We start from the raw sequence: 26480 nt of genomic DNA on the forward strand, positions 1-26480 counted from the left end.
GAGCCAAGTTTACTTTCTGCACTTCTCCCACATAACTCTTCATTAAATTGTGGTGGTAAATGATAACCTGTCGGCGTCTTCCTTTCCGTTCCAGTGCGTAATTTGTGTCCGAGAGCTTTTTCACAACCCGAAAGGGCCCCTCCCATTGAATATCCAGCTTATTTGCTCTCGAGGGGCGCAAGACCATTACCTGATCGCCTTCCTGATAAGCTCTCAGTTTCGCGTTTCGATCGTAGTAGCTCTTGGCTCTACTTTGCGCCTCTCTCATGTTCGCCTCAGCAATGTCGCGAGCACGCCGCAGCCTTTCCAGCAATTCAAGAATGTACTCGACCACCGTAGGGTCGGTACTTTTCGACTCCCAGGTTTCGCGCAAAAGTCGCAGTGGAGACCTGAGCGTCCTTCCGTAAACCAGCTTTGCGGGGCTGAAACCCGTCGCTTCATGAGTGACCGATCTCAGCGCAAACAGCATTGCCGGAAGACAAGCATCCCACTGACACTTCTTTTCAAAGATAAGGGCTCGCAGAACTCGTTTCATCACGGAATGACACCGTTCTACACTATTGGACTGCGGGTGGTATACTGAACTGTGGATTATTTTCATTCCACACTTCTCCAGGAATCCCGTAGTGAGAACGCTGGTGAATACTGAGCTCTGGTCGCACTGTATCTCCTGAGGAAAGCCCACTCTCGAAAAAATAGACAGTAGTGCGTTGACTATACTTCTACGGAGCTTTGCTCCTTCATTGGGATCGCCTCTGGAAATTTGGTTGCTGGACAAACGGCGGTAAGCAAATACCGGTAGCCTGACTTGGTCACTGGGAGTGGTCCCACAACGTCTATTACCAGCCGGCGAAATGGCTCCGAAATGAGCGGAACAAGCTTAAGTGGTGCCTTTCCCTTCTCGTGCGGTTTTCCCACTATCTGGCAGGTGTCACACGCTCTTACGTGGTTCTCAACTTCTTTGAAGCATCCTCGCCAATAAAACTCCGTTAGGAGCCTATCTTTGGTCTTCCGAGCTCCTAAATGCCCCGACCAACCAACTCCATGACAGAGAACCACAATGTCAGGCCGATACTTAGCCGGCACTACGATCTGGTCGAACGTGCGACGTTTTTCAGTCCGGTAGTGGCGGTACAAGATGCCCTTTTTGACGGGAAAACTGACATTCTTCCTCGCCACGTCTCTTGTCACTTTCCCCAGTACATTGCTTACTGCTTTTGATACCGGCAACACGAGCAGCCCCTCCTCCGATTCCCTTTCAGTTGTATCAGCGCTAGTCTGCTCCTCTGACCCCTCTCTTTCTTTTTGAGTAGGCGACGGGGTAGCAGGCTCCGCTGTGCTGACTCCAGCTGGTGTTGCTGTACTTCCGGTGAAACTCGCTTCTTGCCGCTCTAGTTCGGCTGCTAACGCGCGTGCTTTAGCTCTAGTCAAGGCTTGTACTGTTCCCTCGTGAAAACTTTTCCCTTGTTCTCTAAGCAGACGGTCAGTCCGATTCGAGAACAAATAGGGGTACTGCGGGGGCAGCTTGTCTGACACCGCCGCTTCCGTCTCCACTTCTCCGAACGGCCCAGTGATGATTACTCGAGCTACCGGAAGACAAATGCTTCCATCTTCCAAAACTGGTTTAATCCATGCGCACTTGCCGTTGTAGTCCTCTTGTGCCACATAGTCCGGGTGCACCAGATCCACGGTTGCCCCACTGTCTCGTAAGACGCGGCACGGCTTTCCGTTCACTGTTTGGTTAAAAAGGTACGGACTAAGAAGTTCCTCGCTAGTGGCTGAGTCAGAAGTATACGAAAGTACTGGCCTGGGCCTACGACAGCCTATGGCAATATGACCTTCCTCCTGGCATTTGTAGCAAGTAGGTGGTTTTCGAGCCTCAAAAGGACTCTTTTTGGAAGAATCCCCCGAAACCTTTCCCTCCTGCTTGTTTTGTGATCCTTAACCACTTGCAGCGAAGTCTGTCTTTTTCTGTGCAGTCATACCTGCGCCAGCTCCCTGCTTCGCCGTCCAAGGTTTCCCTTTATCTCCCGCTTTTGCTGGAGGAACCTCGTCCCTTTCTCGACGCGTACTCGTCAGCCAAGTCGGCAGCTGCCTGTACAGTTTCTACGCCGGCTCTATCCTGGATCCAGAGCTTCATTGGCTCGGAAAGTTTTGAAAAAAAAAACTGTTCGAGAGCCACAACTTCAAGAGCCTTTTCGAAGTTCCCAAAAGCGTTGGCTCCTTTCATCCATTCTCTAAGTTGACCTTCAACTCGTAGGCAAACTCAGAATACGTGCTAACCTGCTTCTTTGTCAGATTGCGAAACCGCTGGCGGAACGCGTCTGACGAAAGTCGGAACCTCTTTAGAAGGCTATCCTTCGCTTTGTCATAGTTGTCCGCATCTTCCACCGGAAGCCGCGCGATCACATCCGCTGCTTCACATGGCAGCAAACTTAACAAATTTCGAGCCCATGTGCTACGACCAAGCTTCGCTTTTTCACAGGTTCTCTCAAAGTTCACAAGAAAGAGGCCCACATCTTGCCCTACCTTGAAGGGTTGCATTAGCTTAGATAAATCACAAAGATTTTGTCTGCCTGCTACCTCCACTCCTTGAACCCCAGCCATCTTCCTCATTTCCACTTCGAGTCGCAACTGTTCTACCTCCAGTTCTTTTTGCTTTAGCTGGAACTCCTGTTGCTCTCGTTTCTCTTGGCGTTCCTGTTGCTCTCGCATTTCCTGACGTTCCTGTTCCTCACGCTTTTTCTCGCGCTCCTGTTCCTGTTGCTTTTGAATCTCGTTCCACGTTTCTTTAATATCTTCACTGCTCAGATACAAGCCCTCGATAGCGCTAACAATTGCGTCTTTCTTCATCCCCGCATCTACTTCTGCTCCCAGCTCCTCCCCGAGAATCAGGAGCTGATTCTTCAACAAACGCTTCCAATCCATGACAGAGAACTAGTGTGGTGCGGCTCACTCTCTACCCAGAAGTTCCGTAAACAACTGCTTCTGTGGTAGCCTCTACCAGCGAAAAGATTGCACTTCTATCTTATCAGCCTGGCAACCAAAAAACCAAAGCCAGCACTCACCAGTCCACAGCTGTCAGTCTCTATGATCTCGGCGTGTTGTTCATTCTCCGTCCTCCAGGCTCACATCCAACCGCTTGCCATCCAGTTGTTGCGCGTCGTGGCGACCGCAGTCTGCGGGTAGCGGGGCCGGTCGCCGTCGCTCCGTCGAGTCAGGACTGGGGAGAGCTTAGAGCTGTTGTGTCTTAAATGTCAGGAGACGAGAAAGGCCGTGGACGCCGCCATAAGCTTCCAAAACAACTCTGCTTTTATTTTTCCTTTTCGTCCTTGGCTTGGCTAGCCATTGGATTTTGGGCCGTCTTAGCTCGGCTACACTACATTCCCCCCTGTCTTAAAGACAGACTCAGAACACATGAAAAAAAAAATTGCGATAACATGGAGGAGTGTTTTGGGGAAAACAAGAAAAAAAAAACACTGCTGTTTTTCTCAAAGTCTGTAACGCAACGGCTTGATGCCTCTCGATGCTCTGATGGGATGCCGTGGTAGTGGTTCTTGTCTGTTACTGCCATCTTGTGATGTAGTGTTCCCTGGTCGTGCTTGGTCTCCTTGCCTTTCACTGTTGCCTGTTTGAGATATGGTGTCCTCTGGAGGCAACAAAACTGCATTCCATGGGGGCAAGAAATCCTCTTCATCATCTGATTCGGGAGGTTTTTGTCCACAGTGGACCTTCTTGAAGAAGCTTGCGTTGCGTGTTATTTCCTTCCCCTTTTTGACTGCAGTGACTTTGGAACCATGCACCTGAGTCACAATGTATGGGTCAGGGTCAAAGTGCGGTGAGAGCTTGTTCCGCCTGACCTGCTTGCATAGTGCTGAATCTCCTTGCTTAAGTATGTGTGGCTTGGTGCGGCGCCTTTTGTCTGCATATGCTTTTGATTTAAGTTTTGCAGTGAGGTCTTCTTGGCGCACTTCCTTGTCGTCATGGGCTTCAGGCTCTGGTGCAGGTCGTGGTAGGGCTGTCTGCATCTGTCTACCAAACAGAAGCTCATATGGAGACTTTCGTGTTGTTGCGTGCGGAGTTGCTCTGTAGCACATCAGGAAATCATCGATGCCTTTGACCCAATCTCTTCCTTGGACATTTAGTGCTTTAATTGCTTTAGTCAAGGTTCTCACGAAGCGTTCTGCTTCGCCATTTGCCTCAGGCCAAAGTGGTGTAATTCTGTGGTGTTTGAATCCATACTCCTCGGCAAACAGTCTGAAGTCAGTTGACGTGAAGGGTGGTCCATTATCACTCTTGACTTGGTGAGGGACACCAATTTGTGCAAATATTCGGCGCAGCACATCAGTTGTTGAGTTCGCATTTGTTGAAGGCACAACTTCTACCATGGGGAAGCGGGAATAGTCATCAAGAAGTATAAGTAGGTACTTGCCGTTGGGGAATGGTCCAGCAAAATCAATGCTTAGGTTTTCCCAAGGTCCTTTGGGAAGGGGAGTTGGTACCACAGGATCACGCTGAGAGCTTGGCGTCGAGGACTGGCATGGGATGCAGTCTCGTACAGTCAGCTCGACTAATTTGTCCATGTGGGGGAACCAAACGCAAGTGCGTAGCAGTTGCTTGGTTTTTACAATGCCCATGTGTCCCCTGTGGGCAATCTCCACTGCACGTTGTTGTAGGCTGGCTGGTAGTACTAGTTTTCTGCACCTAAGGATGAGACCATCCGGTGACAATGCGAGTTCTGACTCAACGTTCTTGTATGTTTTTAGCGCAGATTCACTCCACAAGGCATGTCTCTTGGTACCCTCTGCTTGGATGGCTTCTCTCAGTTGACAGTACGTTGTGTCACTATCGGCTGCTTCAATTACTTCCTGTGTCGTCAGCGCTTTTGGCACTGTCATCTGGGAGAGGAACAGGAGGTATTCATCAGGCACCTTGTGCGTTCTGTACCCATTATGAGTGGACTTGAGAGGATGACGTGACATGTAGTCCGATGGGTTGTCTGTGCCTTTCTGATGCTGTACAGAGAAGCTATAGAGTTGGATTCTAAGACACAAGCGCTCTATTCGAGCAGAGGGCCGAGCAGCAGGGTTGGCCAGGATGCTGACCAAGGGTTTGTGGTCAGTGTGGAGCACGAAATGGGTCCCATACAAGTAGATATTGAAGTGCTCAATTCCCCACACAAGAGCTAGAGTCTCCTTTTCAATGTGGGAATAGTTGCGCTCTGCACTGGTGAGGGCGCGGCTTGCATAGGCCACGATTTGAATATCACCATCATCCCCTTGTGCCAGTATGGCTCCTAGACCTTCTGGGCCCGCATCAACAGTGAGATGAGTTGTCTTCTTGCTGTCAAAATAGGCCAGAGCACGGCTACCTGTGAGGGCTTCCTTCAGCTTGTTGATAGCTGTTTGGTGTGCATCTGTCCATTTCCATTCCACATCTTTTCTTGTGAGTTTGCGAAGAGGTGCTGTCAAGTTTGCGAGGTTGGGTATGAATCTGCCACAATACGTGATCATGCCCAGGAGGCTCCTCACTTCTGATGGGTTGTTTGGTGATGACATTTCCACCACGGCCTGGACCTTTGTAGGGTCGGGCCTGATGCCTGTTGATGAAAAGATGTGTCCGAAGAATGTCAATTCGGACTGGGAGAAGCAACATTTCTTAGGGTTGAGCGTCAGTCCACAGCTGTCAAGGCGTTGTAGTACCATCTTCAGGCAGTCATTGTGTTCATTTTCAGTTTTGCCGTATACAAGAATGTCGTCACTGATGTTGATGACTCCTGGGATGCCTGCGATAACCTGTCTAATGGTGTTTTGGAATAATTCTGCTGCGGCATTGATTCCAAAGTTCAGGCGCTTGTAACGGTATAATCCGACAGGTGTTGTGAATGTTGTGATATACCTTGATTCTTCATGTAGCACCAGTTGGTGATAGCCATCGTTCAGGTCGAGTTTTGAGAAGACTGATGCACCAGTCAGGCTAGTGACAAGATCTTCTAATGTTGGAGACGCATGCCGTTCTCGTGTTATGGCTTGATTGGCACGACGCATGTCTACACACAGTCGAACAACACCAGGTGAGTGTGGTTTGGGTACCACAACAATCGGAGACACCCATGTGGTGGGGCCAGTTGCTTTCTCGATTACGTCAAGTCCTTCAAGCCGTTCAACCTCCTTTATGACCGCATCTCGAATGCTGAATGGGATGGGTCTCAGCTTTTGCGCTATCGGAGGGGCACTCTTGTCAATGTGTAGCTTCACTTCAATTCCTTGAAGCTTCCCTAGTCCTTCAAACAATCTGGGATGCTCGTCCTGAATGCTTTGAAGGGATGAGATTTTGTACACAATGGATACAAGTCCAAGGGCTTCAGCTGATTTGAAACATAGGAGGGGCTCACTTGATGCGCTTGTGACCAACACTGTGTCTTGTAGCTTGGTGCACTTGTATGACATTTGGCACGTGAATTTGCCTAGTAAGGGGAGCTCAGTTTTCGATCCATAGGCAAACACTTTTGGCAGTGAGCCACTCAAGGTTGGTTTACTTGGCATGGCATCGTATGTCTCTTGGCTGATGATATTCACTGTCGCCCCTGTGTCCACGATGAATTCCACGTTGTGATCGTTGAGGGACACTGTTACTCTTGGAGCTTTGCCATTGACCCGTTGTATTGCAAAGGCCTGGTCGTCCGAATCCGAGTCCGAGCTTTGGTCCACCAGTCTGTGTGCAGTGTCTCGGCGTTGGCTCTTTCCCCTGCAGACTGCAGCAAAATGACCGCGCTTTTTGCATGCCTGGCAGGTTTTGTTCGCTGCGGGACACGACGACCGGCCGCGTTCGTGGGGCCATGGTCCGCCGCAGTTGTAGCACTTCCTTTCTCGCTCTGTGGATGTGCTCTGCAATGGCTTGTGTTCCGATGCGGATCTCGAATGTTTCTGCCGGCGTCCAATTTGGTTAACCTCGGCGGTCGCTGACGTTTGCATCTCCTTTAGCTGCCTTGATGTCACTTCGTAAGTGCGCCCCTGAGTTAGGAGTTGTTCCAGTGTTGCATCGGTTTGGAGTGCAAAGCGTCGAAGTTTCGTGGACGTAGTGCCCAGCACGATTTGCGACTTGATTTCCGAGTCGACGTCGGGAAATGAACAATATCTTGCCATGGAGCGCAGGCGCGTATAGAAGTCGTCTATTGTCTCGCCATCTTGCTGGGACGATTTTCTGAAGTTGAATATTTCGTACTCACGGTTCACTTTTGGCGTGAAATGATCGTGGAGCCGTTTCTTAACCTGCTCGTACTCGTCTGGCTGGTTGGAGTCAACTGTAGCGGCGTTGCTGCTGGAGGCTGTTGAGCTCGCTGGAACAGCCGGTGTCAGTGAGGCGTAGACGTCGTAAGTTTCCTCGCCGATGTAGTGAAGGAGCAGGGCTTTCTTCTGAGCGGCATTGTTGACCTGCAGTGCCACCAGCAGGTTTTCGAAACGGTCTATCCACCGTCGCCACCGATCGCCAATGGCCGCTGGAGCCGTACCCCGGTCGAAAGGCGGGAAAAACGGCAAAGATGGAGCGAGCGCCATGTCAGCCATGTGGTCTCTCTCGCTACTTGCAATGTGGGGCGCCAAGAGTGCGTTTGACGCGTCGAGGCTTGTGCCGTATTCAGGGCGTTAGCCTGGGTACAACGCAGTTCGTCGCGCGAACGGAGGGCATGGTCCGAACATCTTCGTCGCCATTTGTTGTGTCTTAAATGTCAGGAGACGAGAAAGGCCGTGGACGCCGCCATAAGCTTCCAAAACAACTCTGCTTTTATTTTTCCTTTTCGTCCTTGGCTTGGCTAGCCATTGGATTTTGGGCCGTCTTAGCTCGGCTACACTACAAGAGCAAACTCAACGGGTTTATTTACATCTTGACAGTGAGTTGTCGAGATGAAGACAGAAGACCGCTCTGGGCGAGGCGCCGCACGCCCTTTTTGTTGACCCCCGTTCCCTAGGTCCCTAGGTTGGGGACCACTGCACAAAGCAATGCGGACCAATGGTGATGTGGAAGTTCCTCTCAGTGAAGCACCTTCCTCGGAAAGGGACACGCCCTTCATGTATGTTCATAGAGGCACAACACTGGCCCGCACATACACACACACCTTTTGCCACTAGTCGCAGCGCCGCCGTAGAACGGGGAGGGGGAGAACGGAAGACGCATGTGCGCATCTACCCCTTTGGTGCCGGCCGCGCGCTGCGTTCACACGGGAAAGTTTTAGCACGCACTTTCGAGAAGTGCCAGGTTCGTGGAATGACTCCGGGGAGAGTTAATCCCTTGACCAGCGCCGTCGTCGTCAACCCGTGGGCGCCGTCTCGTGTAGTCGGCCCCTGTCGTCTCCTCCGTCAAGCCGTGGCGAGACAATACTTTTGGCGCTGGTCCGGCGGGACGAATGACCAAGGCATAGCGTGATCGCTACAATATATATATATATATATATATATATATATATATATATATATATATATATATATATATATATATATATATATATATATATATGGTTTTTTTTAGGCAGTACGGATTTTCTATAAAAATCCTATGTTCTGCCGTTTTCGCACACGACCTCCACGCCGAGGCGGAAGTACTTTGCCGCAGTGCAGTTCAATTGACACTATTGCGACTAATTAACAAAAACTCGTTAATTATCTTTTAAATTATTGACTTGAGGATAGGTGTTTACATTACAAAGTTAAAGTACATGCCAATTTATGACATACCTATTTTTTTAGAAATCACAAAAGTTGCACATAGTTCGAGATATTCGTCATCGAATTTCAAGTGCGAAATCGAAACTGATCGCGCAAAGCGTGCACGAAGCGCGACCGTTCTGCTACGTCAGACCGCAACTACCCGTCACATGGGAGTGACGAAATTTGAATGACGGCGCGCCGCGGCTGTATGTTTTCGTGAAAGGCTGCAAGTCATCTCACTTGTGCCCGCGCATCGCCTTACTTTTGCGCGTAGTGTTTCGTGCTTATCTGTTTCTTTCGAACTGTGGACAAGCAAACCGCAATATCAACCTTTTCCTTGTCTGGGAAGCATAAAACTCAGGGGCGGCCACTGCGCCGCGCTTCTTCTTGCAGACAGGCGAAATAGTTTTTCGCGCCTCTATAGTTTAAGAAAGAAACAGACAACTACTATACATCGCACGCAAACATTAAGCTGTCTACTAGTGTATTTCAGAATGCTTGCCAATTTTTCTGGCCAAATCCTGCTTTGGCGCGCCTTCACTCAAATTTCATCACTTCCCTGCCACGTGTCATTCCGGTGTTCCGCCGCGCTTTGTGCGCGCCAGGCGCGATCAGTTTCGATTTCACCCTGAAATTCGATGATGAATATCTCGAACTACGTGCAACTTTTGTGATTTCTAAAAAAAAAGGCATGCCATAAATTGGCACGCGCTACAACTTTGTAATATAAACACCTGCACAAACACACAAACACACACACGCGCGGGCGCGCGCAATCTCGGAGGTGCGGGCTCAATCCATCCCGGCCATGGCGGCCGCTTTCCGATGGGCGCGAAATGCAAAAAGGACACGTGTACTTAGAGTTAGGTGCATGTTAAGAAATCCCAGGCGGTCATAAATAATGTGGAGTCCCCCAAAAAGCGTGCCTCATAATCACATCGTGGTTTTGGTACGTAAAACCCCAAAATCTTTTTTTTCTACAAAAAAAAAAAACCTCACATGCGCATCTACCCACACACTGCAAAAGCTGTAACTGCGTGCGTTTGTTTGAAATGATGTAACTGTAAGGGAATTTTAGCCGAAATTGGAGTAAAAAGACTTGTCCTCTAGTGCATTCCCCGATGGAAAAAGGGTAGTCCACTACTTGACGGAGCTTTTGGATGGGCTGATGGGAGTACTTGTTTACCTCTATCGGGGAACTTTTGCAGGTAGGTATGGAAATAAACGGTCTATCCATCGAAAAATAATAAAGGCTTTATTGATACTGCACCATGACCCAGCTAACGTCCAATTAAACTGGCATCGAAGGACACAACATCGACCACACATACGAACTACTTTTGCAAAGCATACCATACTCCGGCTACCCGGTTCATATCCATATTTCGACCTGCCATGTAGTGCCAGTGGCACACTTGCGTTGTTTGTATTACACGTATACGTGTAAATTCACGGTGGGCTCATAGACAGCCCTGAATCACACCAATCTGTTAATATAAATCCGCCTAACATTCAACATCTTTTTAATGATCGAATTCCAATTATCAGCTGGCACTCTGTCGTATGGGCCGAATCCGCGTTAACAGTACTGTGCGCGAGTCCTTCAAACGCACCTAATCGTACACAAACCACGAGCGGCCGTGCACAAACACTTCAGCGCGGCACACATTCAGCAACGCCGGCGACGAACAGCGGCGCCCCGCCGCTACCGAATTCTTCCTGACGGCGTCTAGAGTCTGTTCTAGTAACGTTGGTCTAGCCTCTCCCAGGAGCATGAACGACCACCGGCGATCGCAAAATGCATGCTGCTGTGCAGATTTCGTGGCCGTATTTTACAAAAATGTATATCCAGCCAAAATAAACGATCACAGGAAACGGTGAACAAGACAGGAAAGCGGCTGGACTGATGGGAGTGACAGTGCTGTGGCATTACGCAGAAAGGAGCAAACTTTTATGCAATCGTTTTTTCTTAACCTCAAACATGTAATAAGAACGGCTAAGGTAAAAGAAGAGAAAAAAAGAAAAAAACCAGCCGCTTTCCTGTCTTCTTCACCGTTTCCTGTGATTGTGATCGTTTATTTTGGCTGGATAATGCACCAACTAGCCCAACAACGTGTTGTACTAGAATTATGTTATTTTACACACAAATAAAAATAGGTGTCCGCAATCCGCGGTGTCTAGTCTTCGGAGTGATGCACTTACAACGAACGAGACGGCTCGCAGTCGCGGTTCCTGTTGCTCGCAGTCCATCGGCGCCCACATGTTGGTTCAGTCTGCCTCGCATCGGCGCTCGCCTTTGCGCTAGACGTTTGAGAGCGGTTGTCACATAGCGCAAAAGAGACAATTTAAACTGTTCTTTATTCCAGTAGCCTTTATTTTCGGTGAAATACATTCTTCCGGCCGACTTGATGCTAACGACGTAGCGAAGCCTTCTTCGTAGTTGTAGCAGATGTTCTCTGGTTGTAGCCGGTGACAACCGCTGACGATCACAACAACTTGCTTTTGTTACCGCCGAAAGTATTCTTCGCATTTTTTCGTAATTCGGCACGTTGAAGCGAGGTATCTGCGGCGTGTTGGAGGCTTGCACTCGCGTGCATGGGCACGAATAAACACGAGTGTGCCAGCTCGATGTGTTCGCGGTCAGACGCTGACGCGACTAGAACTTGCCCCTGTCCAGTGCGGTTCAGCGGTGCAAATAATCCTACACGTTCACACAAAACACTAATCGGTCGTTCGTTGCAAAAGCTCGATGCACTGTAGCTTCACACGGGCACGCTAAACACACGCGGGCGCGCGCACACACACGCACGCACGTCGCTACCAAAAGTGTTTTTTGGAAATCCCATGGGGATCGTTTGTAATCATGTAACCAGAAACCCCGTGGGTAGTATAATAAGGTCATACCGTTTATATACTTCATCACTAGCAAAGAGAGCATAATGACGACATATGCCGCGTTCACTCCGCTATGACGGAGTTAATGATTCGGGCATGGGAGTTTTTGGAGCTGATATGCTGATAAAACTCCCATCTCGGCTAATTTTTGCTTACAGTGACACTGTGGCACGTGCTCTGCATTGGGAGGCTTTCTTTCTTAAGCGAGTGTGTTAGTGACGCATCTATCATCTTGAGGTAGAGGAATAGTTTGTCGGAACGATTAAAATGACAATGGCGTTACCTCTGATAAACGTCCGGCCAAGCTATTATTGTTTTGTATACCCTTCGTGGGGGTCTTTTGCGCCCGAGCGCTTTTTCAGCTATAGAATTTCAACATTTTCCTAAATGTTCAGTTGTCATGCAGTGAGCGCTTGCGCCTTACTCTCCTTGTCCGCTTAGTTATTTGCACTCTCACAGTACACATTGAAAAGCAAGTCAAATGCATGCGGTCACGTAGGTCAGCCCTCGAAGCCCTGAGCCCGAACCCCGAGAGAATGCTGCGCTCCGAGAGTGGCGACAGAGTGCTCGGCGTCGCAGTCACTGTCCGGGGCGGCAGTCATGACGATTACGACTTCATCTCTCGCTACTTCAGTCCCTGGAACGGTATCCCTGAGGACCCCGTTACCGGTGAGTGCCTTACTTGTATACATTGCGTGCCTGGCCGCTTCCGCGAAGTTCACTCATCTTGTCCGTGCCATCTTTTTCGTGCCGTGCACGTTGTCAACACAGGTACGGCCGGTCTGGAGGCGCACGCTCGCTCCCTTCTTTTAAGGAGCGAGCGCGCGCCTCCAGACCGGCCGTGGCACAGGTTAGCCGAAAGCACGAGGTTGACAGCTCGAAATGCTTTGACGAGGAAAGGGGGATAAAAAATCACAGCATATCCACGGAGTGAATGATGATGAGTGGGCGAAGCTGCGGAGGTTCATCGGTAAACCGTGAATCTTCCGTGAATTCTGCCCAGTACATCATCACCGACGTGAGATCGGGCGCGTTTATAAACTAAAGGTTCGATGAGAGTTATGACGACTTGCAGCTCACTTTAATTTTACATGTACGCTGTGAATTTTCATTGTTTAGAAAACCATTGCTTTAGAAAACATCTGGCGTCTTTTCGTTTTGCTTTAGAAACATCTGGCGTTCTTTCGTTTTGCTTTTAGAAAACATCTGGCGTCTTTCGTTGGTTTATTTCATCAATCAACGGCGTTTTGAACAAAATTTTTATTGTTTAATCACGCACAGGAGAAATCTCACCAGGCACTACCTTGGAGGTAAACAATGGCTGCTAATGGGAATGAGAGACAGAAGAAGTCGGCTTTTAGCTAACACTTACACTTCTACTTCTACTAACGTTTCCTACTGTAACATGCCAATGGCTGCTAATGGGGAATGAGAGACAGAAGAATTCGGCTTTTAGTTAACGCGCACGCTGCGAATTTTTTATTGTTCAACAACGCACAGGAAAAATCTCCCACCGGCACCACCTTGGAGGTCAAGATCTGGTACTAGCGTTACGACTGGTTACGCACTACGACCACTACGACTACGAGGGACGAGCTTCGGCCCTAAAAAACAACAATAAAACAGCTGAAGATCAACAAAATTTCAACCATCCATAGGAAATGGTTTTGGACAGTTTATGTTCACACCGAAATATCCTAATGTTCTCAGGCTATGAGAGACGCCATAGTTGAAGGCTCCGCGGTACACGGGCCACTAGCATTTCGTCTACACCGAAATGCGATCGTCATGGCCGGGATCGTCTTTCGGGTCAGCAGCAGAGCACCGTACATATCGCTAATCCACCGCGGCCCCAAAGAAATATAACGTCGAGATAGAAACGCTCTTAAGTATTCCTTTGATGTGACATCGAACTGCTGAGTCAGTCCGGCCGAATGAGTTTAAAAGTGTGAGCCTATGTGAGCCTGGCTTGGTTTCATTTTGGTGAGTGTGAATCCATTTTGTATACCTATAGGACTCGTGTTTGCAACGTCTAGTGTGTGTGTGTATACAAAAAGACCCTGCTGTAAAGACCACTGCATATTTTGTTCTGTAATGAAGCAATGTTGGAAACAATGTGAACATTGAGCAACACATTAATACTCGAAATACAAGATATATCCATAAGCTACCGTTAGAAATGAAGGTCACTCTGCTATATTCCTTTCGTATACACATACCATTATGAAACTTGCCCTTGATACAGGGGCGGATCCAGGTGCCTACTTGAGGGGGTGTTCCTTCATTCGATCACGGGGAGGTGGGGGTTGAGGAGAGAGGTAGAGGGCGGGGACAAGATATTCTCCTCCCTTTTAGGAAGTCCATGGTAGCCGGAGCAAGCAACCTGACAAAAGAGGTGGACGACAGGTACTGAAGGGAGGGGGGAGATGACACAGGCTTTTAGGGAGGGGGGAGGGGGCCCTCTGGATCTACCCCCCCCCCCCTCTGGATCCGCCACTACCTTGATGTACACACGCGCTTTTGCCCCGTATCAGTATTCCAAAAACATTATGGAATATGGATTCATGAAAAGACAAGTACGCCTGCGCCAGTGGCGTAGCTAAATATTTTCTATTGTTATCTGCTAATTAACTGGGCGCCGATTAACGCCGAAGGTTATACCGGTTGCCTGTCATATTTTGGCCCTTCGGGCCCGATTGCTGTGCAATGCCGCTGCCGACGCTCCTCATCACGCCTGCATCCTGACATGCACGGAAGCTGCCAGCTAAGCAGGAGTTGTCTTTTAATTAATTGTGCGCTACGTCGCACCAACGTATACATGACTCATCCACGTAGAACACCACCGTACGAGTCTTTCTACAAACGCTTTCAAGTTACCTACAAACGTTTTCAGGTCAACGCAGTTGTTGACCTTACACGGCCTCCGCTTCAGAGATATCAAACTATATACTATCTGCATGAGGTGCTGTGACAACTTGTCAGAAATATATCTTGTACATGAAAGACTCGGCACATTTTGTCAACATTCTGGAGAAAGTTTTCTTGGACGACGAAGACCGGTTGGTTTCCTTTGACATAAGTTTTGACGTGCACATCGGTACGAATACATTTCGCCGTGGAATGCTACAAATAAGTGCTTAGCAACGATCCTCAAGAATCCATTTCGAGGCTGAAGATACCTACCCTTTCCTGCACTTCGATTAGCAACCTTAGCAACCAGAGCCGTAGCCATCAGGGGGGGGGGGGTCAAACTCCCCCGAAATTTTTCGATTTTGCATGAGTACATATATATACACGCACACATACAAACGCACGCACGAACATACAAAAAGTATGGTTGAACCAACACCCTCTAGACTAGAGGGTGTTGGCTGAACCCATACCCACCCCTTCCACCAAAAAAAATTTCTGGATATGCTACTATTAGCAACACTCCGCGTTAATGGGAATAGTATTTGGCACTGCCATGCATGCCTCTGTTTCTGTGACCTGTGCAAACCTGTCCTTGGAAACCACCATAAGGAAAAGCTTTAGCTACCTGAGCAACGTCCAAAAGCTTTTCTTCGCTACGTAGAACATTTCTGCGTGATCCACCGCTCCGAAATGCAATATAGTTTATAGTTGGACAATCTGAATACAATATATATATATATATATATATATATATATATATATATATATATATAAACAAATGCGTGCGAAAAGGAGATGCCCCCCCCCCCAAAAAAAAGAAATAATAAAGAAGGTATGATGATCAGCATACTAGGTTTATCTGTTTTATCGTCCTTTTTCTCGCGAAGGCAAGGCGCTAACATGCAGGTTTTTTTTTTTTTTGCGAATTATTGGATGAGCGCATAAATAGTTCCAGCTACATTTAATTATAAAATACAAAAAAATAATCGCGTAGTAAGCTGGGCAAGATGGTATGAATCCATCGCACACAACAGAAAAGAAAAAACATGGCTGATCCCTCCGTCATAGGAATCGGTATAACACGAAAGTGAAACGTGTCTTCACAATGTCTATTCGTGTTTGGCAGCTATAGCACCGTTTGACGTGGATGCACCCATGTTGACAGCATGTCTCTATCGCGACGACTAACGCCCATGATCATGATTAAACCGCTGAGGTAGCTGACGGTGTGAACATATATTTGGACACAGCGAATCGTGAATCGCGCGTAAGGATGATATCAACAAGCTCATAATCAACACTGGTACCCGGTATGCACTTCTTCAAAGCGTCGTCAGTTAAGGAGAGAAACGGCACGGTGTGCGCTTTCTAGTAATGGGTAGCCGACGCCTGTGCTCATGCATACAAATACACACTGCACTTCAGCAACGCTGGAGGTAGAGGTTCGTAGGCTGAGCCGCAAACGCGTGCGTCCCGCTGGCCTCTGTCTCGCAGACGCTGCTCTCGCTCCACCAAGGCACGACATTCGCCCGTCGAAATCGCGTCCTTTCTGCAACGCATATTGCAGCAGTTTTGTTAGTCGGTGCTCTCGCAATTGAAGCAGTCGGCGGCAGAGAAATCCCGTTCGTGCACGTGGAAGCTGCACTACTCCGATGAGCCGACGCACGCTAACACGAATCCAAAGGCAAAGAACGTAACTGCGTCAAGGGTGCCTCGGCGACGCCAGCGCGGCCAGTTTACCTCTCTGGTATCGAGACGCTTTAACCATGACCTCCGATATCACGTGCAATCTCGGAGTAAGCGCTAGTAAGTGTCGGTCATGAAGCATTACTTCTTTTCACCTCTCACAGACGGCGGCACCGCCCCGCTCCGCCCGCCGCGAAAGAGAATCTGTGAAAGATATAAGGCGCGTTCGCGCCGTGCATAGCATCTCCCGTCTTGGCTTAGTCGTTAGAGCGTCGGGCGCTTGCCGTCGCGGCCGCAACGTCGTGGGTTCGATTCCCAGCGGGGTATCATTTTCTTGGTTTTTTCTTTCTCACCCGTTGGCGTCCATTTTATCAACGTCATATCCGTGACGGATGTACTTGGTGGATACCGGCATAAAACACTTTCGTGTTAAAAAAGAAAAGATCGAGACACAGACTTCTTGCCCTTGGTACTCTATGTCTGCGTCTCGGTTTTCTTCGCGCGGTTCTTTGCGATGGAAACAATGAACATATATGTTGAGCGGCCGTGGCTGCACCCACGGTTGAATGCGCAGAAGGTTTTCGCGCCCTCGTAAGTGTCCAGTAGATTGGAAGGCAGTATCTTGTTTTGGCAGCTTTAAGTAGTGCTATTTCGTCACGGCGTGGGAAATCATGTGACCCGCTAGGAGATCGAGACGCGGTTCAGCGTTGGATGTATCCAAGGAGGATATGTATCCTCCTACGAGGATATGTATCCTCCTTGGATGTAACGAATGCGCCGGTTAACGGGACTTTAGTGCGCTAGCTCATACAATGCTGCGGCGCCGGTTAACGGGACTTTAGTGCGCTAGCTCATACAATGCTGCGCTTTTGCATGGAATTTTCAGGTGTAATTGTTATGGCTGTTCGAGTCAGTTTTTTGTATAGGAAGCACAAATTTTCAGAAACAAGCGCTTGTGGCTGGTTCTTTGTGTTGTGTAGTTGTTGAAAATTTGCGCTACCATGATACGCCATTATCGATTGGTACCAGCTATAATCTTATCAAATTGCCTATTATGCAGTTTACCGCTGGAATTAAACTCGCTGCAGTGAAGTTTTCTTCACAGCGGTGATACATTTCGCGTGCCTGCCGCAACCTCCTCCTCCCTCCGGAAAATGGAAAAGCTACGCTCAGGCTGTTCGATATACATTATACTTTAATTGGTTATGTCCGGGTTTGATATATCCTAGAATGACTGTGTTACTTATGCTTTCTGCTTAATTTCCCAACATTCCAATTTTTTTTTTCAATTAGCGGCCGGGCGTGTTGTGTTGTTCTCATCCAAACTGCCCGATCCAGACATGTAAAACCGCATCTATTTCCGCTTATTCCAGGGTCTGCTCATGCTGTTCTGGGGCCCTACTGGGCAGCTGTTCTGGGAAAAGAAACGTTGAATGGTACGTTCACCTATATACATATCCACGCTCACGCCCAACTCATGTGTTCCATCGTGCATTGTGAATCAAAAGATCCTGCCCTGAATATGACGCTAAAATTTCAATCATGTTGCATAAGTTAAACCACATTGAAGCCGTAAAAACTTTTCCGCTAGTAATTAGCCCTCTCTGCTGCCTTTCATGACCTTCTAGCGATTGATAAGCTTTAGGTGTTAAGAACAAGAGTGCATAATGTCAGAACATTACTTTCAGTTATAACATTGTAAAAAATAACGACATTAGGGGGCATGTTGTTATTGCAAAATTCAAAGCATACTAAGCACCGCTTTCTGATATGGTAGCGAAGACCGCTACAGCAGTGTACGATATTTCATCTATTGATTAAATATCGTACACTATGAGTGGCTCAACGTATTCGGTGCACTAAAAGATCAGTGAAATAATTATGATTTAATTAACGGTGATAACAATTAAACTCGGCCTTGCGCAGTTCTGACGTCAGAGCACGTGACGTATGCGCCATCACCTGTAGCGGCACCTTCATAAGGGGTTCTCACAGGGCGGCGACCAATATAAAGCGGGCATGCACACACACGCATATTATATATATATATATATATATATATATATATATATATATATATATATATATATATATATATATATATATATATATATATATATATATATATATATAATGTGCGTGAGTGTGCATGCATTACATACACACGTTTTAAGCTTATTCCGCCTTAACGTTAACGTGAGGGGGCCCAACGTGAGATCTGTTTCAAGGTCGTGTGAGATACAGAAAATATCACGTTAGTGAGTGAGTGAATAATTAAACTTTTACTGGGTCCAGCAAAACGCGATAAAACGCGCACCCGGCTAATTCCACGAGGGGACCGACAGGTCTAGCCTGCCGGCCCGATCACGGGCGCGCTGGACGGCACATTAACTCCTTCCCAAATCCCGAATAGTCCTTGCGCGGCCTGTGGCGAAGCTGCAATACTTTGTCTCACATGCACATGAGTGCGCGCCCACTTTGTCTTTGCGGCGTTCGCATGAGTAAAAAAAAGTCACAGTTTCACCGCAAGGGCGAAGCAATGAATGCGATAGCAACAAATTGTAGTGTTACAGTGCGAAGTGAGGCTGGCAGCTAACTGTTTTGTACCCGATCTCGCGTAACTACAAAACGCTGGTGTAGAAAATACGGCCGATACGGCCGCAGCACCGCTGTGATGGCTTTCGAGATAGCGCGCGCGCCAGCGATCGCGACCGCGCCCTTAGATCCAAAGTTCAAAGTAGTGGCTGCTCGCGCGACAAAAGTTCGACAAGAAAGTTCGACAAAATGCCGCATGCACGTGATGTTGCCGGATGCCCGAATGGTGCACGCCGCCAGTGCTGCAGCAAGGAAACCGATGTATCTTTTCACATGGGTGCCGTGGAATGAACCCTTACGGTCGAAGGAGCCCAGCGTCGCGAGCGAATGTCTCGTTGTCAAGTTCCCCGTCCACATCCATTGCGGCGATTGCGGCAAGCTTCGATGGCCGTTGTTGCTGCTGTGGGTCCCGCTACTTTTGCTCTGCTGCTACTAGTGTCGGCGGCCGTGCAGTAAAGGCGGGCAACGTTGGGCACGGCAGCAGTGACGTATGGAAGTCTGATTTCAGGCGGGTGATTTGAAGTGCGCTAACGCGATGCGGACCACTAAAACGTGATTTTATTTCAAAATAAGCACTTCCTTGGCATAAAATTAGCACTAAGAGGTTTGGGGACCGCTATTTCAACAATCAACGTGGACTTAATATTTGCCTTTAGTGTCCCTTTAAAGACGGGCGGGGCGTTTCCAGTCTGCTTCGACGGCAGGCCTCCCGAGCGGGGGTGATATCGTACGCAGCCCAAGGTCGATTCAAATAGATCGCGAAGCTTCGAGCGAAAAACGGTTCGGAACCTATTGCCAACGACACCAGCAAGGGGAGTTATGGGTGCTGCGATTGAAGCGCGACTATGTTTGGAGGGAACAAACACCAATAGCGAAAAACCAAGTTTTATTGAAACGTAAAGCAATGTTTATGTTTTACAAATTACATTTATTTCCCGAACAATATTATGTAGGTGCAATGTGCGAAGAATGTACGACAGTGTTTAATTCTTACGAAAAACCTTTTTCTTAGCGCCCCCTGAAGAGATGCGCACGTCATTGTTATTCAGTGCAGCCCTTGCGGTGCATGGAAAGGCGCGCTCGTTAGTTCGTATGCGGCGACACGCCCCCTCAGGTGTTCTGGTGTTTCGCACTTGCATGCGTTCTGTGAATTATTGTGGTGAGAATTTGATTTTGGTGTGTGCGAAGTTGCGAGGTGCGTTTCATCGTTGGTGAACGTGTTGGCTACAGTGTTCAACGGACAACGGCACGACGCTGCTAACATTTCACGCCGAACGCTTTCCTCGGTACTCGCGGAAACAATGTGATGTTCCAAGGATACAATAACAACACGCGTACGCCTGGCGAGCCCTCTCTTCTAGATAAGACACCGGGGCAACGGTTTTGAGTAGTGTGCTCTCTGGATTTTCGTGCATCAGTATTCCTGCTGCCCGGTTTTCTTCGTGAACACGCGGTGCCTACTATATTTCCTGTTATCGGTGAGCAGATCGCTTAGTTATCTGTCGCACTACAATCACTACAATTCGCATGTCTTGATACGTTACACGTAATGTTAATTTATCGGAACATAAGGCAAAGCATAATGCACATAGTGTCCGCACTTTTTGTACTTCTTACGACATTTGTTGCTCATTCTGTATGGTGTGTTAAATTGCGTTATTGTGACCATTGAATAAAACTGAAATATCATTATTTTGGCGTGACCAGGCGTCATTTCTTCTCGTTAGAACTGAGCACACATGCAATGCGCTCTTTAAGTCCCCTGCGCACGTGCGAAGCAAATAAGCAACGCTGCAAACATGAGAGGTACGCTGTTGCCTATTTTATTCACGCTGTGAAAGATGGCACGAACGCAGAATAAAAGCTCAAAGAATAAAGTTTCCTGGTAAAACCAAGGCGAATTGCACGACGGTACACTTAAACACCGCTGTTTAGTCACGGGTCGATATTAGTTTAGCTATAGCGTTGGCTTCAAGCGCATTCGCCAAGGGCTTGCCGGCTCGCCGTAGCGCGAGTCCTTAGCGATAAGGGGCCTAAGAAGAATATTTTGAGATCAAATTTCGCGCTAGTGCCAACAAAATGACGTCACTCTTTTACCGGATATTGCGTCACATCCGCTTTATTTTTTGTTCCGCCGGAAGTGTTCCCTCCTCACAGAGATGGCGCTAAGCACCATGAGCAGCTAGAGTCACTGGAAAAATTTCAGAGTATCGCATCTGTTTTCCGCGCGCCGCCGCTGACGCGATTGGCTTACTCGCATCACGTGACCTCTCGCCGCCATATCCCTTCCAAGCGCTTTGGGTGCAGGCGCGTTGAACGTAGAGCGTGGCCGGAAATTTAGCGGTACCACGGTCCCTATAAGTACTTCGTCGCTTTTTTAAACGCGTCCTGCAGAGGCCAGAGAGTAGCTCACCAACAACCGAACGTAATCTGGGAATCTCGTTCATTTCTGCATTCCGTGTGGGAAAAATTAACGTCAAAGAGCGTCGTTCTACGGGGCTGCATAGTTGGCCGGAATGAGTTCGCCCCCCTCGAAGAACACACTCCTTTCTGCAGTGAACTACAAAACTTTGCTGGAAAAGCTCTCATGCGACAGGATACTTTTCCTTTTCGGTTCGCTATGTTCAGCGATATTGAAAACTACATACTACATACCTTTCTATTTGCTCGGCTGTTTATATCTCGATCTCCTGAACAGATTGTGCATGCATTTCGAGTTTTAAGCGTGTCACGCACGCGAGCGAAATCGAAGATTTATTAAAATAATAACTGTTTACTGGTATACCTCGACGGCAATTGTGACATGATCATTTGCCATTGCGCAAAAAAGGAGCGTGTGACTTTGTTGATTAAGATGGTATAACGCAATGTTATTTAGGCGTATTTTTAAAATTTCTTGCAAAAAAATGTTGCTAATGCTGCAATGCGCCCAGCGTACCCTTACAAAACTGTTAAGTGGGTGAAAAATGGTCGCAGCAAAAACACACAAACAAACAAAAAACAAACGGCAGATTCCACACATTGAGCGAATCAATTTCATTCGAGCCCTAGGTCTATATACTTACTGATGCAGTAGCATGCGCTTTAAAAGTGTCCGGTATGGGCTGTTACTGATCAAAAGAACATAAAGCACTGTGTCGAGTAAGATTTAATAAGAGTGCATTATAAAAAAAAAAGTTGAAATTAAAAGCAGAGCAGAAGCCGAACCCCAGCCCCAGCTGTTCACGGGCTGGTAACGTCAACAACAACAAAAAAAAACTGTTTGTCGGAACACAGAAAAATATTTGCAAATCCACTGCAACGTTGGGAGTATTAAGGAGACAAGAGATAGAAAATGAAACACTTAATTAGTGATGCCAGCCATTTTTGATGGCCTAGTTTCTACGTATCTGTTAGGAAATGACAACGTATTCGCAACATAAGATGCACCTTACCTACCGCACGCCGATTTGCCTGTGCGTTCGGTTGCTGGCGTTCCGAACCGAGACATAAATACGTCGCGCACAACTTCCAATTACCGTACACACACCATTTTTATTAGTACACGTAACACCCAGTTGAACAGCAAGCGTGGTGCGCAAGCAAGGTATGCGTCAGCGATCAGCCGAAGGACGCAGTGTTGAATCTTCTCGATGTTGTTCGATAATGTTCTCGAGTGCGCTATGAAGTGAACCTGAACACTGACTGCAAAGCTAGCGCAAACAGACAAGATTCACCGGGTGTCGAAGTAAATGGCATCTAGCACGAAGTCACTGCGCTAATGCAACTATGTTTACAGCTCCGGACCTAGCGAACGCACCCGGCCGTGATACGAACAGACACCGATGAAGCCATGAAGGGAGCATTCGCCGCACGTTTCATTAGTTACACCGCTTACCGCGCAGTCTATTCATAATTGTCGATGACTCGAGATCACTTCTAATATCTTGAAGAAACACACACATAATGCAGTTCCGCCGAGCGTAACAAGGCTCCGAGGCTAAAAGATCGGTGACTTCTCAACACACGCTAGCAACGCGCCGGACGGTCCGGAAGGGAAATGGCCGCCGCCTCCCAATGTTGCCCGCGTGCAGCCTACCTTTGCGGTACTCTGATTTTCCAGTGACTCTATGAGCAGCTGATGAGCAGCCATTTTCTGAACGTATGGGCTTCTATGGAAGCTTCGCTACCATTTACATTTACCTTGCGCAGCCTCCGAGCGACGGAAACAGGCCGGCTCGTTTGATCTCTGAAGACACGGGACAAACAGATCAACGAAGACGAGCGCTTGTCCCATGTCTTCCCTTGCGCTGCAATCACTTTTGAAAATGGAATACCAACTAGCCCGCACTCAGACTTTACTCCTCTCCCAGGCCAAAATTCTTACATTTTGCATGTGTATACCATGTTTACACTCACACATACAAACACATGCAAGAACATACATAAAAGGGTCGGATACCCCCCCCCCCCCTTTCCCCCGAAAAAAATTTCCATTCAGACAAAGATTGGATCATTGCTTGGAAAATGGCGATGTAAGTTTCCAGCTGAGAACAGATACTATGCAGATGTTACCAGCTCTGCAGGGCCTCTGTAAGTGTGTAATATGGAATCGCCAACATCACATGGCGACTGTTCATGATGCGACTTATGGTGCATTGCAAATCAACGTGAATGCAGGATAGAGCTAAATAACGGTTGCGCTCTCTCTCTCATCTGGCAAATAACAAGCGGGGCACATCTACGATTCGATGTTTCTGCCTCGGAGTGTGAAATAAGCCACATTGAGTGATGAAATTCAAGATCATTATCTTGGAGGATGAGCCTTGCAAAAAGAAAAAAACTCTGCATTGTGGCATGGCTGTTTTTAAGTTTTTGACAAGATTGTAGATTGCAAACAAATTTTTGTTAAATTAAGAAAGTTAGTTAATTAGTTAAGCACGTCGTTCTGTCTTCACTTTCTTCATTCGTGTCCGTCTTTATGCGCTTTAAGTTTCACCATTAATTACCAGTTTCTCAAATATACAGCATCTCCACCAAGGAGCTTTATAAAACATCTGTGCAGCAATTAAACGTAGCACTTTAAATGAAGCAAGGTTTTAACATGGTTAATGGGAAAAATGAAGAAAACTGAGATACTGATGAAAGGAGAGTTCGCATGGTGGCTTTGAAGAACATTTTTAGACAAGATGGACATTAGCACAACTCTCTGAAGAATTAAGAGTTTCTGCTCCACTCTCACGGTGAAGATTCCTTTGCTTTCACGAGCCCATGCTAAGGCTTGTTGTACAATATGCCAATTCTGCAGCTGTTGTCCACGGTACCTGTGTGCCACATGAAAAATAAACATACGTGGTGACGTGCATGCCCATATTCTCGTTGAATTTAATTGGACTAAATGTCAATGTAAATTCAAAAGCCCTTATGTTTTATTTTGGACAGATTGTAACTTCCCAAGTATTATGCCAGGTCATGCTAGTAGTAATGTTAGCTGGATTAGCAGCAGTACATAGCTACACCCCGTCAGCCAACACGAGGCCAATATGTCAACCTCCAAGCTCAACACACGTTACTCTGGCAGGCCTTACACAACCAACCCTTAGTTAGCCATGATAAACATGGCTAAGGTTCAGCCAAACAACCAAGCTTTCTCCCCATTGGGGATGGCATTGTTCCAGTGAGAGTCCACTGCTCTCACAGTAAACGAGTTGAGAACCAAAATAATTGCTTAAGTCTACTGTAGTAAAATTTTGAATTCGTTTCCTGAAACACACAGTATATAGTAAACTGGCCACAATTAGGCCAAAGCACTGCAGCCCTTAGTGAATCTGAGGCTGAAAATCTGAGTTTTCGTTAAACCTGACAAATGTTTTCTATGTTTGGACTTGTTTGCTTGTTTCACGTATTGTTTGAGAAAGAAGTATAGCGGGCATAAGACATGATGCCAACCTCTCCAGCACATTTAATTAAAAAAAATATCACACCCTTATAATGTTGACCAAATGGATTATCCAGCAACTCAAGCAAGGTAGATCTATAGACAAACCAAGCTTTCTTCTAGCACACACAAACCACATTTATTTGCCATTTTTCTTCGTTTCAGTCAACAGCAATTTATCACAGATGCATCTTTTCCACCAAGGTGCATGTGTTTGAATCAGGGAGACGAAAGCCACAGCTGGCAGGTTTTGTTGAGCTGGTGAGAACAGTCTGTTTACGAACACCTAGGCAAGAAACGACACATTAAAAACGTCATGTCACTGTCCTTGAATGGCAAATGAGGACCTGCAGGGTTGACTGGAGCTGCTGGAAAGGCTTAGGGAAGATGAAAAGTGAAGAAACAACCAGTCTTTGGCAAGAGCTATATTGCAAGACAATCTTACCAGCCTTTTTCAGTGCGTAATGAGTTGTGGTTACGTGTGACTGTTGTCCACATGATGGCACTAATTCTCTATCTCACAGCACGCCAAGCTTCGGCACGTGGTGGCGACCTCTATCTACGCATCCCAGCTGGTGGACACCGACTTCAAGTAGCAGGACATGCTGCAGTGGTTCTCCGAGGGGAACTACTCTTGTGAGCCATCTATACAGCCTTGGAAGAGAGACACAAATGTGGTGCATTCTTTCTTAGGTTGCCTATTCTGTTGCAGGGATGGTGCCAGAGGTGGGCCAGCTGCCTTCTGAAACTTTGAAAGACCCCTTAAACATTATAGTAATTAAAGTTCTTTTATGCACACAAAGAAGGGCAGCATCAGATTATTACTCACCTCCATAAAGCCTCATTCTAACTATCTAGAATAGGTGTGTGTGCGTGTGTGCAGATACACACATGCACTGAATGCAGCCGCTCTACTGGAAATTAACCGTCAGCCTTACGTTCAGCACCAGAATGCCAGAGTCATTAAAAGGCAAGATGGGTACAGGTTTGAAGCAACTCATGCTGCACTACGCAAAATACGGAATAAGAAATGCTTGTGTTTTAATTAGCTTGCTCATGATTTCCCAAACTGTTTATCTCACCAGCTTTCTAAAAGGTCTTAGGAAGTGGACCATCGTATATTTTCCCCTAAATTGCATATGCTGCACTACGCAAAATACGGAATAAGAAATGCTTGTGTTTTAATTAGCTTGCTCATGATTTCCCAAACTGTTTATCTCACCAGCTTTCTAAAAGTTCTTAGGAATTGGACCATCGTATATTTTCCCCTAAATGGCATATGCAAGAAAAGTACACATGTGTGGCCTTTTATCAAATGTCCATCCACACTCAATAAAATGATTAGGCAAAGCTTATTTTGAAGATATAGTATACACATTTAGCATAGTGGAAAAACGAAGAAAGTTAGCTATGTAATGGTGAGAAAAAAACTGAATATGACATGCATCACTTTGAATGCACCAAATCACCTCTTCTCCCAAATATTACCAAAAGAAAATTGTAGAGAAAAAAAAAATACTGCCAACAATATACTCGATTTCCTCGGAACCTAGCTGGGAAATACTAAATCACTGGCAATAATTTACAGCAACCAGATGAGGTGTCATCGAACTCTTGCACATAACACAAGATTTCTGGTAACATGATGCCTACAATCTTGAATATGTATCTAATAAATACTCTTTATTGCAGCCTTTTACTACACTGTAATAATGGATAGTGATGAATGTGAAACACACAAGGCTTGACATAAACGTTGGCAGACTGATTAC

General features: G+C 47.1%; 1 protein-coding gene across 1 annotated transcript in view; it reads left to right on the forward strand.

The window, feature by feature from the left end:
* LOC119402602 (phenazine biosynthesis-like domain-containing protein) overlaps positions 1-25382 on the forward strand; it is a 52588-nt gene extending 27206 nt beyond the window's left edge. The window contains exons 7-9 of the mRNA XM_037669737.2: positions 12097-12266; positions 17570-17632; positions 25233-25382. Coding sequence (XP_037525665.2) covers positions 12097-12266; positions 17570-17632; positions 25233-25348 — 349 coding nt within the window. The 3' untranslated portion in view covers positions 25349-25382. The remainder of the gene's footprint in view (positions 1-12096; positions 12267-17569; positions 17633-25232) is intronic.
* The last annotated feature ends 1098 nt before the right edge of the window (positions 25383-26480 follow it).

The sequence above is a fragment of the Rhipicephalus sanguineus genome, chromosome 1, assembly GCF_013339695.2.
Source record: "Rhipicephalus sanguineus isolate Rsan-2018 chromosome 1, BIME_Rsan_1.4, whole genome shotgun sequence".
Taxonomy (NCBI): domain Eukaryota; kingdom Metazoa; phylum Arthropoda; class Arachnida; order Ixodida; family Ixodidae; genus Rhipicephalus; species Rhipicephalus sanguineus.